General features: G+C 44.6%; 1 protein-coding gene across 1 annotated transcript in view; it reads left to right on the plus strand.

The window, feature by feature from the left end:
* Il16 (interleukin 16) overlaps window positions 1–18,231 on the plus strand; it is a 74,535-nt gene that overhangs the window by 22,043 nt on the left and 34,261 nt on the right. The window contains exons 2-4 of the mRNA XM_052159441.1: window positions 8,333–8,441; window positions 14,195–14,328; window positions 16,340–16,450. Coding sequence (XP_052015401.1) covers window positions 8,333–8,441; window positions 14,195–14,328; window positions 16,340–16,450 — 354 coding nt within the window. The remainder of the gene's footprint in view (window positions 1–8,332; window positions 8,442–14,194; window positions 14,329–16,339; window positions 16,451–18,231) is intronic.

The following is an 18,231-nucleotide window of genomic DNA, read 5'->3' on the forward strand; positions in this document are numbered from 1 at the left end:
CGCTCATTTTGCATGTGGAGTGCTAGCTGGTGTCAGAGACAAGGTTGACACCTCTGTAGCTTGCTGGCTGCGTGCCTCCTCAATGGAAAGTCTGTTTCCTTTTGAATGGAGTTGCTGTGAGTGCTGCATCTGAGGGAACCTCATAACATAACCCCCTTCTTTATAGACATAAGACCGTTTTGAACTACTTTGTGTGTATGGTGTGAGAAAGAAAATATGTCTTTCTAGGTATCACTTGTTAGAATGAATCTATCCAAGGCATCAGACACCATGGTAGCAAGCTGATCTGAGCCGTGACCTTGAACTGTGCTGGCAGCAGGAATGGGCATGCTGAAGAGGCAGGAGAAGATGGGATTAGAAGGACTTGGTGATGGTGGTCATGTTGTGGATAAGGGGAATGGACATCAAAGTAAGTCTTGGTTGTGCCTGTCCCTTCCCCTTGAGACTAGCAGATACGCAACATCTTCCTTATGACTAGGTGGTTGCCCCAGAAGCAAACTGTGGGAGCCTATTACCTTGTTTGTAAGACACAATGCCCTAGAATTCCTCCATATCATCCCGGGCTCATCCTCCCATTCCATGGGAGCTACGCAGCTTTCCATTTTTGGAGTTAGCTCTTGGTCCTTAAAAGCAATATGGCCAATCTTAATGTTGAAAAAAGTACTGTAAAGAGTTCTTTGGCCAAGGCCGTTTGGTCCCACAAGGACTGGTGGTATAGAGATGGAGGTCTTGGTAATGGTAGGGGTGTGTGGCCCACAGAATGGCTGCCGTGGTCTCAGTCTCTCATGAAAACAAGGGTAAGTGTGTTCCGATGACTTTGTTAGCCCCTTGACCTCAGTGACAAAGCCTCGGCATGGAGAGAAGCCCCACCTTGGGAGCAAGAACAGAAGAATCCTGTTCTGTGTGCTGCAGTGGGAGGCCTCTGTGCAACTGCTCTCGGGGATCCTACAGAGGCTCCTTTCATGAGAAGCTGCCCCACCCAGGACATGCTTGTCCAAGAGTGGTCAGGCTCCCCTGGGAACTAAGGGAAGCCATTCGATTTCCTTGAACCATTTTCTGAAAAGCGATAATTTCAGAAAGAGAAATAGCCTGGGAGGCTTTAACATAATCATCTCTCAAAATCATCACTCACAAGTACAGAACGGCATGTGATGCCAGGGGGATGGTTAGCACATCTCTCAGCCTAGAGAAAAGGAAACTGAGCCTGAGCAAGGACACAGTGAGTTCAGAGTAATGAGGAAGTGAGCTCTGCTGGCCTCAGGACCCCACCCTCCATCTCCTCACACATTTCTGGTGAGGAGGTCACCAATGTTGACATCTTAAAAAAAAAAAAAAACCAACAACTTGTTTTGAGATTTATTTATTTTTATTATGTGTATGGATGTTTTGCCTGCATGTGTATTTGTGCACCACATGCATGTGTTACCATGGAAACCAGAGGAAGGTATTGGGTCCCCTGGAACTGGAGTTGCAAATGGTTGTCAGCTACCATGTAGATGCTGGTAATTGAACCCCAGCTCTCTGGAAGAGTAATCAGTGCTCTAAACTGTGTCATCTCTCCAGCTTCTTTAAAAAAAATTCTTGTGACAGGGCATGCATACTCATGTGCATGTGCATGGACACACACACACACACACACACACACACACACACACACACGCACGCACACCACACCACACACAACACACATGGAGGACAAATTCCATCCTCACAAATTCCATCTACCCCCTTGGATGCTGTCTGTGATATTAGCCTGTAGATTGACTCTTAGGACAGACTGGACAGCCAGTTAGCCCTAGGGATCTTCCTGTGTCTACACTGCCAATGCTGAGATTAGTTGACCATCATGCCAGACATATTTGTGGGTTCCAGAGATTAAACTCAGGTTACCATCTCACACACACACACACACACACACACACACACACACACACACACATACACACACACAAACACTTTATCAACCGATCCATCTACTCAGCCTCCAGCGGGGCAATGAAAGGAACTCAGAGCACACAGGAGCACTGCTGCGTTAGTTTCTCAGAGCACACAGGAGCACTGCTGCGTTGGTGTCCCAGACACAGAATGTCTAAAAACACATGCATTGCCTTGCTTTAACTCTCTAATACTAAGATTATGGTTAAAACTCTTAGGAACTTTAGGCTGCAAGTTCTTCCTAGTGATTTAATATTGCCACTTAGGTTTGATCTTCATACATTAGTGTGTTTCTATCTCAGTCACAGTGATATCTAAGGACACAGTTCCCTCCACAGCAGGCTCAAGAGTTTTCACACAATTATTCAGAAGCTTACTGCTTTTGGAGCTTCAAGTCTGCTCAGTGACTAATCACATTGTTGAGGGAGACCACCTGTTTTGAGACGTACATCCGAGATGGCTTTGTTGTACCTGGGGGCAGGGAGGACACAGAGTGGTAAAGCAGGGGGGCTCAAGGAAAATGGTCCTACGGCTCTGGAGAGCAAAGTCATGAGGCAGGAACATGCTCCAGAGTTAATGGAGTCCCATGGGGGATCAAGATGACTTCTGTAGAACTGAAGACCCAGAAATGAACCCACACACCTATGGTCACTTGTTCTTTGACAAAGGAACTAAAACCATCCAGTGGAAAAAAGATAGACTTTTCAACAAATGGTACTGGTTTAACTGGAGGTCAGCATGCAGAAGAATGGGAGTTTATCCGTCCTTGTCTCCTTGTACTAAGCTCAAGTCCAAGTGGATCAAGGACCTCCACATAAAAGCAGACACACTGGAACTAATAGAAAAGAAACTGGGGAAGACCCTTGAGGACATGGGCACAGGAGAAAAATTTCCTGAAGAGAACACCAATAGCTTATGCTCTAAGATCAACAATTGACAAATGGGACCTCATAAAACTACAAACTTTCTGTAAGGCAAAGGACACTGTCAATAGGACAAAATGGCAGCCAACCAATTGGGAAAAGATCTTTATCAACCCTACATCTGACAGAGAGCTACTATCAAATATATAAAAGAACTCAAGATGTTAGACATCAGAGAGCCAAATAACTGTATTAAAAATGGGGTACAGAGCTAAACAAAGAATTTTCACCTGATGAATATCAAATGGCTGAGAAGCACCCAAAGAAATGTTCAACATCCTTAGTCATCAGGGAAATGCAAATCAAAACAACCCTGAGATTTCACCTCACACCAGTCAGAATGGCTAAGTTCAAAAACTCAGGAGACAGCAGGTGCTGGCAAAGATGTGGAGAAAGAGGAACACTCCTTCACTGCTGATGGAAGTGCAAGCTGGTACAACTACTCTGGAAATCAGTCTGGTGGTTCCTCAGAAAACAGGGCATGATACTACCAGAAGACCCTGATATACCACTCCTGGGCATATACCCAGAGGATTCTCCAGCATGTAATAAGAACTCATGTTACACTATGTTCATAGCAGCCTTATTTATAATAGCCAGAAGCTGGAAAGAACTCAGATGTCCCTCAACAGAGGAATGGATACAGAACATATGGTCTATTTACACAATGGAATACTACTCAGCTATTAAAAACAATGAATTCATAAAATTTTTAGACAAATTGGTGGAACTGGAAAATATCATCCTAAGTGAGGTAACCCAATCACAAAAGAACACACATGGTATGCAGTCACTGATAAGTGGATATTAGCCCAGAAGCTTGGAATACCCAAGACACAATTCATATATCAACTGATGCCCAAGAATAAGGAAGAACAAAGTATGGATACTCTGGTCTTTCTTAGAAAGAGGAACAAAATACCCACAGAAGGAGATACGGAGGCAAAGTGTGGAGCAGAGTCTGAGCAAAAGACCATCCAGAGACTACCCCAACTAGTGATCCATCCCACATACAGTTACAAAACCCAGACACTACTATCGATGCCCACAAGTACTTGCTGACCGGAGCCAGATATAGCTATCACCTGGGAGGCTCTGCTAGTGCATGACAAATATCTCCATTTGGGGGACACTCTCAGCCAGCCATTGAACTGAGCACAGGGTTCCCAATGGGGAAGCTAGAGAAAGGACCCAAGGAGCTGAAGGGGTTTGCAGCACCATAGGAGGAACAATGATATGAGCCACCCAGTACTCCCAGAGTTCCCAGAGACAAAAACATCAACCAGATAGTACACATGGTGTAACCCATGACTCCAGATGTATAGGCAGCAGAGGATGGCCTTGTTGGACATTAAAGGGAGGAGAGGCCCCTGGTCCTGGAAAGCAGTGTAGGGGAATACCAGGACAGGGAAGTAGGAGAGAGTTGATTGGGGAATAGGGGGAGGGGAGATGGCTTTTTTATGGAACTTTTGGGAGGCAGGACCAGGAAAGTGGAAATCATTTGAAATGTAAACAAAGAATGTATCTAATAAAAAATGAGCAGGGGCATGGTGGCGCATGCCTGTAATCCCAGCACTTGGGAGGCAGAGGTAGGCAGATTTCTGAGTTTGAGGCCAGCCTGGTCTACAGAGTGAGTTCCAGGACAGCCAGGGCTATACAGAGAAACCCTGAAGCAAAAAAACCAAAAACTAAAAACAAACAAACAAAAACCCAATGGTTTCTTCTGGATCAGGCCTTCCTCAACCAACACTGATAATCTCACAGAAAGAGAAAGATTCTTTTGTGTGAACAGAATTCTCTCTCTCATCTAGGTGGGGAGGGAATAGTTTGTTCTATTTCCTTTGATTTTTTTGTCATCTTCATTTGACTAGCTAAATAATTTCTATTTTAGATAAGGGACTTTATAAGGAAAAAGTATCTACTATTGTAATGGTTGAAATAAATATCATAATAACAATTTGGCTTAGTCCTGATTACAAACACCTACTGTTTGTTAAGCCAGGTGTGGTGGTTTGGTCCTATAATCCCTGTACTCAGGAGGATCAGAAGTGAAAGGTTATCCTCTACATACTGAGTTCAAAGTCAGGCTGTGCTACATGAGACCCTGCCTCAAAAAGGGGAAAAGGGTACTGGGAGAAATAGCTGCTGGAAAAAGGCCTGCTGTATGTGTTGAAGGACTTTAGCTCAATTAACCAGAACCTACATTAAGAAAGAAAAGACTGAATTTAGGGCTTAGTGATGTGAATTTGTAACCCAGCACTGAGAAGTTAGACGGGTGCCTCCACATACACATGCCTCATGCAAGAACATACACATATATACCCCATGCAAGAACATACAACTTACCCCATGCAAGAACATGCACATAAAAGACAAAAGGAAAAGGAAAAAGTAGGTATCATTTCATCATTCAAATACATTTTTGCTGATTCATGAGACTGAGTCTTGTGTGCCATGTCTTGCCTATTGTGTATTCTCAATGAGAAAAGGGCCTAGTACATAGTAAGTTTTTAGCAAACATTTGTTGAATGAATGTTGCTATTTCAGTGAATCTGTATTTAGTCCTTTTTATTGTGCTTTTCACATTATTGTGATTAGACTATTATAAAGTATTTTAAAACTTACAGATAATACAAGTATAGTCACACAAAAAACTTTTAAACATTATTTTAAGACGAGTTTTGTATGCTGTGTCTTGTGTGTATACATACCATTTACTCATTTACTTTCATATTATTAGACATTTACAAGTGGAAATATACGGTCTGAATACACAGCTCAATGGTGCTTCAAGAATAAGGGTCACTCTTGGACAGGTAGACCAGTTAGTTGCTGTGCCTAGTGGGCCTGCAAACATCCATTGTCTCAGGAGCATGCATGAAATGGAGCTGTTACTGGAGCTCATCTTCCCATTAGAGTTGGGAAATAACCTCACCTGACTGCTATAACCAAAAAAGTATCTCTTGGATATTAGGTTGGATATTCCAGTGTACTCAAAGAAGCAGTTCATATACTTAATTTTAGAAATCAGAGCCCTAAGAATTCAACTAAACCAAACTTACTTCTTACTAATCACAGCTTTTATAGCTTTTAAAGAATTTCCCAAATTAGCACAGTTAAAGATTGGTGGTACTTTTGTTCAGGTTAACACAGCGCCATCTGTTGATAAACAGAAAAATGGCTGTCCAGGAGTCTGCCCAGAGTTACTCTCTGATTTTCACATTGACTTACACAGGAAATAAAAGGGAATTGATTTGTGGTTTCTTGTGTCAGAAAGGATATAGTTTTATTTTTAAAGGCTGTTACTGGACTTCTGGGTCCAGATTGCTTACAAAGTCCACCAGGTTAACTCCACTACCTGGCAGAAAATTCTTTAAAAATTCAAGAGAAATAGAACAGCAGCCGTGGCCCGAGCTTAACGGTGCTCTGGAAGCTGTGAGAGATTTCTGTATGCCATAATACAGGTGGAAGTGAATTCAGGGAAGCTCAGAAGCTTGCCACCAAGGCACAGCAGAGGAAAGCTTTGAAACAAATGGGGTGGATGGGAGCAGTATCTTCAGAGCTGGCCTGCTGTTGGGAACAGGGTACTGAGTAAGAGGCACCAAGCGAGAGGTAGAGAGTGCGAGGCAAGACTCTCTCCCTTCCCTAACAACACACCAGATGCTGGAGATTGTGTACCACTCGGCACATGGACTTAACCAGCCCCTGCCGTAGCCGCCTTCTCAGACAGGTAGTTATGTCAGATAGAATAGGGGTCTCCAGCACAGTGCAGCACTCAGTGCCCGCCCCCAAATACCTAAGCTGGCTATAGCTACAGCTTCCAGCTCCAGTGAAAAGAATCCAAAGGTCATTTACCAAGTCATTCAAATTCAACAGCTACAGATGTGCATATGTTTTGTGAGTTTCCCACCTATAGGTTCCCTGAAACACACACAGTTGTGGTAGTAACTCATAAAACCAATGTTTTTGTAGCTAGTAGAGTTACAAAATCGAACAGACCCAGGAGCAGAAGTAAAATAACCCCCTCACCTCACTATCAACTCCTGTGCCCCTCACCATCCACTTCTAATATCTCAGAGAAAGGGGAGAAAAGAGAACACAAGTTCTTCTGGAAACTTCTCTCACACAGGAAGAGTTATATTTCCTTTCACCATGATAGCGAAATGAGATCAACTGTATTGTTTAACCTGCTCAGTATGATGGAGATTCATTCTCTCTGTGAGTGTGTGTGTGTGTGAGTATGTATGTGCAATGTGTATATGAGGTATGTGTGTGTGTGGTGTATGTGTAGTATGTGTGGGATATGTGTGTGAGAGTATTGTGTAAGTGTGTAAAAGTCTGCATGTACAAGTGTGTGGTGTGTGTATGTGGTATGTGTGTCAGTATGTGTGTATGGTGTGTGTGAGAGAGTGTGAGTATGTTGTGTGTGTATGTTGTGTGTATATGTAATATCTGTGTATGTTGTTTGTATATGTCTGTGAGTGTATGTGTGTGTATGGTGTGTGTATGTTGTGTGTGTGTGTGTGTGTGTGTGTGTGTGTACACCCTCATGTATGTGCAGAGATCAGAAGTCAACACTAGCTATCTTCCTCATTCACTCTACACCTTATTTTTTGGAGACAGGATCTCAAGCTGCACCCAGAACTCACTGATTCAGCAAGACCTGGCCAGTGAGCTCCAGGGGTCCACCTGTCTGTGCTTCCCCAGTATTGACATTACAGACATACTGGGCTGTGCCTGCCTTTTCTCATCCTTACTCAGCAAGCTTGATAGATTCCATCAAGCCTAGAAACTATTCACATAAAAAATTATTGCTATCAAAGAAGTGATGTCATTCAATATGGTAAGGCAGAAGTAAAAGAGAATCATAAACAATTTGACAGATATGACTTTTAATATTCCAAATTATTGACAGTTAGACATTATCAATGTAATAAATTCACAATACTCAGAAGAATACACAGATGTTTCAGTATTTTAAAGCTCTATAATATTTGTTCAACAATAATTTTGTGAGTGTCTATGGTAGAATTTCAGGACAAGGTGGCACCTTCGTTATCTCCAGGCTCTCTCTTCACAACACTCTCTAAGCCACATCAGAACACTGCCTTTCTCAACAGTGATCTTTCACATTTGCTTACTGTTAGCCTTTGTTTACTAAAATGTCAGTTATCCAAGGTCAGCTCCTTGTCTGTCTTGATCACTGCTGAGTTCCTCATGTCTAATGAAGAGCCTGACACGTGCATACGACATTTGCTGCATTGTCTATTGTCAATTACCTTTTAATTTAATGAATGTGTATCTAGGAATAAGTGGTTGTGAGTGGTCCTAGATCCAGGTCTCAAAGGGCCTGCTACTTTAGTAGAGATTCAGGCAAATCAATAATTTCTCTGGTCCATACCAAGAGCCCACTATGCTAAGCATTCCTGTCAACTCTAAGTTGATGCATAAAAAGATGGGAACTTTTTTCACAGGAATCTTCTGCAACTTCCTCTAAAGAAAAGACTGGAAAACCAGAAGCACAAAGTAGCAGCTTCCTGTTTCCTAAAGCCTGCCACCAAAGGACACGCAGCAACTCCACCAGTAAGTATCTTCCCAAAATATCTTCAGGAACAGGACTGTGTTAGTTCCTTTTCTGTTGATGATAAAACACCATGACCAAGGCTACTTGAAGAAGAGGGTTTTTATTGTTGTTGTTGGTGGTGGTGATGGTGGTTAATTGATTGGTTGGTTCGTTTTTTTTTGTTAGTGTTGGTTTTTGGTTTTGTTTTTTGTTTGTTTGTTTGTTTGTTTATGGTTTCCAGAAGACTAGAGTTGATAATGGCTGGAAGAGACAGCAAACAGTCTTGCTGCTGAAAGCTCACATCTTGAACCACAGGCAACCAGCAAAGAGAGAACTAGAAATGAGAGATTTTAAACTTTCAAACCTACCTCCAGTGACAAACTTCTACCAATAAGGCCACAGCTCCTAGGCCTCCCCAAACAGCACCACCAACTGAAGACTTATGGGCCTACATGGGCCTGTGGGGGACATTCTCATTCAAACCACCACAAGAGCTTAACTGGTCCTAAATATTGGACTAGCAAGACTGCTATGCTGTGGGGGAGTTAGGAGACTGGCTTTTCCCTGGTCTTTCAAGGATAAACCAAGATGGGAGCTTCTTGTCTCTCAGAGAACATTCTTCATGAGTGTGCTTCCCAGAGAACTAGAAAGGTTAACATCAGCCTTACCATATCTCTGTGACTAGTTTTTCTGGGTGACATGCTGAGAGAGAAAGAAAGAAAGAAAGAAAGAAAGAAAGAAAGAAAGAAAGAAAGAAAGAAAGAAAGAAAGAAAGAAAGAAAGAAAGAAGGAAGAAAGAAGAAAGAAAGAAAGAAAGAAAGAAAGAAAGAAAGAAAGAAAGAAAGAAAGAAAGAAAGAAAGAAAGAAAGGAGAGAGGAAAGGAAGGAAGGAAGGTAGGAAGAAATAAAAAAATAAAGAAAGAGAAAATGATGGGTTTGTTCCCAGCTTTCAGCACCAATGAAGGGTCATAAAAACAGAGAAAGGGGGTTTAGGGCGTGTGGCACAGCAGTGTAGGGGAAGGGGGTGCCCAGGCAGGCCCATGCCCAAGCACCTCTTCCCCCTCAGGGACCACACGCACACAGACATGGTATAGAATAGAGTTTATTCAGACCAGAGGATGGGAGTTAGAGAGGCAGAGAGAGAGAGAGAGAGAGAGAGAGAGAGAGAGAGAGAGAGAGAGAGAGAGAGAGAGAGTAGAGAGTAGAGAAGTGGAGAAGTGGAGGCCAGCCATGACCACGTGAAGAGGAGGGAGGGGAGGAGAGCCCAAGAGGGCCTGAGAGGTGGGAGTGTGATGGGAGAGAGAGAGGAGGGGCAAGTAGCCCCTTTTATAGTGGGCCAAGTCTATGGGGCGGGGCATACCTGGCTGCTGCCAGGTAAGTGTGGGGTGGAGCTTAGACAGAATACCAACAGAAAGAAGCAGAGTGGCTACTCTAGCTGACAGCTGAGCAAGCTTCTCTCTCTCCCTACAACCTCTCTGGCCTTATCTGTGATGATGGGGCCTGAGGCTGGAAGACCTCAGGACTCTTGATTACTGTAAATAGAATCAGAAGAACGAATCCTAACACTAGCCATGCTAATGCTAAGCTCTGCTAATTAACATTTTCAGTTAATTCCATGCTCTTCGCACTTAGCTTCAGAAAACTTATATGCACAAGTCACTGGAAGGTCTCTTCTGAACACTATTTTTATTTTAATGAACACACAATTTCATTATATGAACATTACAATCTAGTTAACCAACTCTCTCTTCCTAGATATTTGCATATATACTATATAGATATTATAGATATAGATATTATGTCAGTCTCTCACTAGCATATGTATTGCTTACATATTATGCATTACATGCTTTATGCATGAAATTCTATTTGCACCCATGTTGGTTCTAAAGGGTAACCCTGTTAGCCTCCATATCTGCAAATGGGTAATACTTGAAAAAAAATTTCATTTGTACAGAAAATGTTCAGGTTCTCTCTTCTCATTGTCTTCTAAACAATCCAGCATAAGAAATACATACCTATGCCTCTATTATGATGATAATGCAGTGAGTTTGTACAAACCGTGGAAAAGCACTGCTTATTCTGGTATCTGCAGGGGTTCTCTGAAGCAGTTATTCTTCATGAACCCTTAGTGACAGCCAACCACATAGGTCGAAAGCTGAGTGTAGGGTTTATAGCTAGAGTCCCATCACGTGGGGTGTAAAGGTAGGAAGACCAGGAAAGTGTGGCTAGGCTGGGCTAAAGCAGATCCTGTCCTGAAGGCAGATCAAATCAAAACAAACAAAAACCAAAGAAAACAACAATAAAACCAAAACAAAAAACACAAAACAAAACAAAAGAGAGCCCATTCCAGGGTGAGTGTGCTTGGGTTGGGGTCTAGCTTCTTTGGAAGGGATTGTCTATGTGGCTTTAGGGATGTTTCTTGACTCTCTGAGCCTCATTATTATATGTCACTATGAGTCAGTCATCCTTAAGTGAATTAGGACCCGTTTGGAGGCTTGTGTAACTTGGTTTCTTGCTAATGTGATAGACTAGGAGTTGACTTTTGGTTTAAGCAGTAGGTAGATCCAGCTTAAGAACTTTGGCTACATTTTAGCCTGACACTCACTCCTTCAGCAGCAAACATGACCACCTACTTCTTCACACTGAGTTAGTGTTATTATTTTTTAAGATTTGTCACACAGCTTTCTCTCTTTCCTATTTCTGCTTCTCTACTTCGCTTTGCATCTGGGGCCAGTTACACACTTTTTTGGGGCTCTGTCTAAGCTGAAACAAAGAGACCCTGTTCAAAATTATTAAGAATTTCATTCAAGTGGCAACAGCCCAGCATTAAACCAAGCTGGGAGTCTTCTGGCTGGAGGCCCTGGTGACTGCACAGGCCACATGTCCACAACCTCAGCTATGCTGGTGTCCTTGGAGCTGATCTCTCAGACAGTGCCACCCACCTCCCAACTGAGTTCAGTCACTGAGAGCATCAGTGATTGGCTGTAAGACAGAGCCTTGCAGATACTACTTTCCTGGTACTCTGACTGTCCCTCACCCAAATGGCCTGTCTTCCCCAGATGTGCCCAATTTCCTCCTTGTGCCCTTCAGGCCTCTGCAGGTAATGGCCTCCAGGACTCTAACACATCTGGCTATGCCTTTGGTTATTTTTGCAAGCTATGACTTGCACACTGGCTTATAAAACAGCTGGAAAACAGACTTTTTTAGACAAATGGAAAGATTTCTTCATTTATTTAGTACATGTTTTGGTGACTCTTGCTGGTTTTCTATTGGGGTTATCATTGTCTTGTTAATTTATCAAACTCTTGGTTAAATTAATATTGAACATTGGGTTTCTTAAACACGGTTTAGAGAATCTACTGTGTCCTGTTTGGCCTCTGTTCATACAGGCCTGAATCCATGGAAGGGGCAGAGCATCCAGAAGTCCAGCGGCTGCCTGGGTCAGGAGGGGCAGATCCCAGCTCAGCATGGCGTCAGTGGCTTGTGCATGGCTCTGTCTTCAATGTGTGTCGCTCATTTCAAATTCATTTGTTCTTATTTCTGTTCCTCTCCTTCATTCAGTATAAGTCGCGGTCATGGGAAATTGATACTTATCGTTTCCATCCTCCATGGGAGGTCTGGATTCTATTCTAGACTTATTTACTGCAAGGAAGCCACTGAGCCTCTGTCTGCTCACTAGTAAGCGGTAGAGTAGGGCTCTGAAGGCCTCTGATGATTGCTTCATCCCAAGGAGAGTTACCCAGCCCCACCAGAGGGCCAGGACGGGTGTTGGATCTACACTCCAATTAAACACTTACATAAATGAGGTGCGTGCCTGCGTGCGTGCGTGCATGCGTGTGCAGATTCGGACTAGATGACCTCAGGCTTCTGGCTGGGCATCCTGTCTTCCCCATGCTTCTCCTTCCTGGCCCATCTGGGAGCAATTGGTCCCTACAAGTTACAGAAGATCAGTGTTTCCGAAAACACTTCTGGAAGCAGCCATCTTGGCAGGGAGACTTTTTCTAGCTCCTTTCAGGGCACTGAAGAACCATATTTCCCTCTTTCCATGGTGCCTCTACCTCTGTTCTCAATGGCCTTTAGACATCTTATGTCCTCAGGAAGCCTCACCCTGACCCTACCTGGCTAGTCAGTTCCTCTCCTTAGTTTATAAACAAGTTTTTTCCCCAGTCCCTGCTCCTCCAGGAAGGAATTCTTGAACCTTGATGAATATTGAATTTCCTATGAACTCATTATGTCCTTGGTATGGGGGGTTGGGGTCTCTACTTACTCCACCTGAAGGATGCTGGGAAAATATTGTCCCTCTGGAACCCCACTGCCAAGGCACTGGTCACACATGACTCCTGAACACATGAACACATGATGGCTCACTGTGGAGAACACAGAGATTTTAGAGGACATGCCTGGCTGACTAAGTATGAGAAAAAATAGAACATAAACATCTCACAAATGTTTCTATATGTTGTTTGTGTGTTGGTGGCACATAGCTTAGACATAGTGAACAGAATAAAATATATTTAAAAAAATTAAACCAATTTCTTCCATTTCCTTTTAGTTCTTTTTATTTAAAAATTTTAACCTATTTTGTTTGTTTTGGCTCTTTGAGACAGGGTCATATTGTATAGGTCAGGCTGGCCTGAACTCTCTCTTTTTCTTTTGTTTTATCTAAATTTTTATTTTCTTTGAGGCAAGATCTCAGATAGCCTATGTGCTTTAAAACCTAGTACATGACTCCCATCCTCCTGTGTGAGTGCTGGGATTATAAGTGTGCACTACTCTGCCTGTTCTTCCTCTGACTTTTTCTTTTCTTTTCTTTCTTTTTTTTTAAAATATTTATTTATTTGAGTACACTATAGCTGTCTTCAGACACAGCAGACGAGGGCATCAAATTCCTTTACAGATGGTTGCGAGTCATCATGTGGTTGCTGGGAATTGAACTCAGGACCCCTGGAAGAGCAGTCAGTGCTCTTAACCACTGAGTCATATCTCCAGCCCCCTTCCTCTTCCTTTTCTAACGTGGCTACTAGACAAATTTAAATGGCCCATGGCAGCATGCTTTGTCTCCATGTTGGGCAGCTCTAGATGTCAGTGAGTTAAGTCTGTTAGCCATAAAGGTTTGCAAACTGTAATGACTGAGAGGTGGGTAGTGACTGGTAGTGGGACACAGGCGAATGACAGGAAGCCCCGTTTCCCACACAGACCAGGAAATTGATACTTATCATTTGCATAGATCCCCAAATATTGAAGCTGTCTGCCCATGTGAGATGTGAATACCTACCACAGTGTGTAAGAGGCAGTGGTGTGTCTGTACGGAAGACTGGAGGATTCCCTGGCCCTAGCCTCTCCCTGCCTGGCCTCTGGCTCAGTTCCTATCCCAGGAACCTCTGTGAGGTCTCTTCTTCCTCTGGTTGGGATTAGAAACTCTCTGGCAGCCTGGAGTAGAGCTGTGATGTGGCATACCATGTGACATGCAGGAGACCATATCACCTGTAGCTGAGTTGCATAGGGGTGAAGAGGGAGCCCATTCTGGTGAAGAATCCTGTTGCACCTGCAGTACTGAATTTGTGGATGAAGGGAGTTCAAATGTTGTTGTATCTTCTGCAGCCTCATGACCACACCAACTATCCTGGGTGATGAATGGTTGCTGCCCACAGAGCCCTACCTAAGGGAGGGCTGGTGATTGGCAAAGCTGTTTTGTTCTTTGTCAGGCTTGGCGTTTGAGTACACACAAATGATTTCTTCCTGTTTGTTTCCCGACTCCCATCTCTGTTTAGGTGTTAATCCATACAGTGCTGGAGAAATGGATTTTCCAATGACCAAGAAATCTGCAGCTCCCACTGACAGGCAGCCCTACTCTCTCTGTAGCAACAGGAAGTCCCTATCTCAACAACTGGACTACCCACTTTCGGTAAGAAGAAGGGGGGGGGGCTGGAGGTGTAGGACAGAGGTCTGTGTTATTTCCACAGCAGCTGGGGGGGTTCTTCTTAGTAGTTTTCTGCCCACAGACTACAGAGAGCTTGCTTCGTCAGTTCAAGCATCCTATTAGGCAAAAAATCACGTAGCAAGGCCCACCTGTCAAGAGCCTCTTGTGCAGGTACATGTGACCACTGTCGCTTGTATGCTGTTAGGAACCTATGCATAGAGAAACTCCCCGTCCTCAAGCTCTCAACTGAAGCTTCTCTTTATGTCTTCTTCATCGTAACTGACCTGGGAGGACTAGGGAACTATGGCTTTGATAAGCTAAGGAGATTATTATCAAAATTCTAGTATGTAACAGTATTGGGACTTGAAGTTGCATCACTTTTTAAAAATATTTGCTTATTTAGTATGTGTGAATGTCTGGGTATTTGTGTGCATGTGGGGGGTGTTGGGGAGTGATTAGTACACACGTGGAGGTCAGAGGACAAATTATGAGGCTTGTTTTTTTCTTCCAGTATGTGCGTCTCAGACACACACACACACACACACACACACACACACAGATTGAGACAGAGGCAGACAGAAACAGAGACAGTTTGACTAACTATCTGGACATGTACTGACCAGTGACATTGGTCGGTAAACCATCACTGATGCCCATGCCTGGTGTCTGTCTGCAGAGGGCCTTCCAATGGAGGCAGTCAGACAGGATTCCAGAAGGGTGGCTTCTGGGGTTGGGGAAGGGACAGCCTTTTGTGTGGCTTAGGTACAAAGCCTAGGGTATCCTGGTGACTTTGGATAGATCACGTACACAAGTAAGAGGAGCTTCAAGCCAGCAGTAGGAAAAAGGAGAACAGCAGGGGAGGGGAGGAAAGGGGAGGGGAAAAGAGAGGCGAGGAGGGGAGGGGAAATGAGGGGAAGGGAGGAGGGAAGAGGAACGGAGAGGAAAGGAGGGAAAGAGGAGGGAAGAGGAAGGGAGGGGAGAGGAGGGGAAGGGTGTGGAGGGGAGTGGAAGAGAGAGGAGGGGAAAGGGGAAGATGAACTTGTTTTTCTGGGGAGGAATGATCTTGAAACCCAAATACAGTCCATGCCCCCTGCAGGCAGTTATGTGTCTTACCTTGCAACATCAGATCTTAGCGAGCAGGGATCCTGCAACCCCGTTACACACTCAAGGCTGACATATTAGGTTAGTGGCCAGATAGGAAGCAACAGGTAGAAAATGAAGGATGTATAGTCATTTCCTGGGGACCAAGCCCTGGCCTGAGCACCTGAGTGGTTAGTTATTCCTAGAAGCTACACACACACACACACACACACACACAGAGGTAAGTCTTTTCAAAAAATGATCTTCTACAGTAGGAAACTGAGGCTCAGAGGGACAAAGTCAATTCCCCAAGGTAATCTGCTGATAATTGGCAGAGGCAGGAGAACCACCTGCAAGACTGGATGTGGCTTCCAGAGCCATACCACCCAGCCACACTGCTCCCCCCTGGGGCTCTGGGACACAAAACTGCCCTTTGTTGGCGCTCTCTGATTCTTTTCTGTAGCTGGTTAACCTCCATCTGTGGAATTCGTGTTCCCCTTTTGAGTCTTTGAGCTCTAGACTTCTTGCCTACTGCACCGTCATGCCTAACACAAGCAGGGCTTTTGGAAAATGTGCTTTGAGCTGAACACAGTTTTATAGTGATGTCTCAAACTCAGCTCAAGGTCTTGCTTGGCCTTCACGACTTATTCTGGGGGCAGTGTGGTGTGTGACGTCATCACCCTTGGCTCACTGCCTTCACAAGCCTTTGTGAGCCTTTGCCCTTTGCCGCTGCTTGTCTGCAGCCAGGTCCCTTGGAGCAAAGCTTCCTGTATAAGCCACCAACATCTGAATGGCCCTACACAAATCACCTTCTAGCTCTTACACTGCTGGTCCGTGGGAGAGAGAGGGCGGGGCTCTTCTCCTTGGCTGATGTCACAGCTGGCTCATCTCTGCCCTCCCCGCTTCTTCACTACAGGGCACTGTGAGACCAACTCGGTCACTGAGCACCGCTCAGCTCGGGCAGCTGTCTGGGGGTCTGCAGGCGTCAGTCATCTCCAACATCGTGCTGATGAAGGGCCAAGCGAAGGTGAGAGAGGATCCTCACCAACAGGAAACCCCGAGCAGTTGCCCCAAGGAAGAGTGGGGGCAGGGCTATCACGCACTCAGTGCAAAAGAAGGGCAAAGAAGCTCATGCTGTACTTGCTGAAGTTAAGGCAATGCTGATTCTTCCAGCTCCACTAAGGGATCATTTTCACTCTGAGGACACCACAGTGTTCCCCAACTGCTTCAGCACTCTCCAAGCTTGCTCCCTAGTCCTCTTGACGCGATGTTCCCACAATTCAATTTTGCCTGATACATAAGTTCAAGTCCCTTACATTGATTCATGGGACTTGGTTTCACCTCCACATTCGGATGTTGGTAGAAGAATGTTGGACTCAAACACCAATTTTATAAACTCTGTGCTTCCATATGGGTCATTCAGTGGCCACAGATGTTCTGGCTCTGTTGGAGCTTCAGAAGGGACTCTGCTCTGTCTAGATGATGGCACATCACACTAATGTCTGCCCTGTGCCTGAGAAGCATCATCAGAGGAAACCAAGGTCTGAATACTGAGACAATACCCCAGTATCTCCTGTGCCCATCCTAAAGCATGCCACTTCCTGTCCCAGGCTTTGTATTGGGTACCTTCCTGGGCACTTACCAGCTTAGGGGAGGAAAGGTTTATTTAGGCTCATGGTCTGAGTACACAGTCCACCACGAGACAGCACCATGGGCAGCACGAGGCTCCTTGCTCCTATCTCAGTGGCTGCAGAAATGGAGGCTGACTAGGAAGTAGGGTCAGGCTATAAACGTTATCACCCACCTTCCAATGGCCTGCTTCCTCCAGGGAGGCCTTGCTTTCTAAATGTGCCACAATCTCCTAAAACAACACCAAGTGTTCAGACGTTTCGCATCCAGACTGTACCAGATTTGCACATGCTTAAAATAACCAGGGTAGGCACAGACAGTTGCTGCCACATTTTGAAGCCGGTTTAAATAAGTGAGCTGTTCAGATGAACAGCGGGCTGGTTTAACGTGCTTCAGCTGCTGTGGGGTAAGGGCTTAATGGGCACTGTGTTCTAGGGAGGGACCCCACCATATACCTGGAGGTGTCTTTCCCTGTCACCTGTTCCTTTTTAGTCCTGGGAGCTCAGCAGGTAGCACAAGGAAAGGCCCCTCAAGTGACAAGGTAGAAGCATGCGCAGTGCGGTTCTCCCTGGACAGTCCTACTTTCTGATTGATAAGCCAGTCATTTAGTCATAGCGACCAAAAAGGTACACAATGCAAAGCCTGTGTACCTACCTCAGGCATAAGGCAGTGAGGGCGCTTTGGGATGAGCACCAGAGATATCTGGGGTGACCTCTCACTACTGACATTTTTGTTTCCATGTGGGCTCTGAGAACTGTGGTCCGGAGATGAACAATCTATGAAGAGTAGTGCTATGACCAGTGGCAACTCTCGCTTTAAAAGTTTGTCTGGGAACCAAGCACCTAAATCATCTCACCTAAATGTTTCTGAGGTGAACCAAAGAAAGACTCTCAGATTTATTCTATGCCATGTGTGCACTGAGCACTTGTCTGAGGGCAGTCATGAAAAAACTGAATTCAACTGACTTCTGGTAGCTCACAGTTTAGAAGGGAATTCCCTGTAGCTGAACTCAGTTTATTCGGGAATTGCATAGATCCTTTATCTTCAACCTAATGAATGGCGCTGTACCTGTTTCCTTTGCTGCTTCCTAAACCAATCCAGATCGTCTCTTTAATCCACTGAAAAGTCTGCAGGGAAGCCAGACCTCTATCTCCTCGTTATTACCTTCCATGGGGTAGC

Source organism: Apodemus sylvaticus, chromosome 1 (genome assembly GCF_947179515.1).
Source record: "Apodemus sylvaticus chromosome 1, mApoSyl1.1, whole genome shotgun sequence".
Taxonomy (NCBI): Eukaryota; Metazoa; Chordata; class Mammalia; order Rodentia; family Muridae; genus Apodemus; species Apodemus sylvaticus.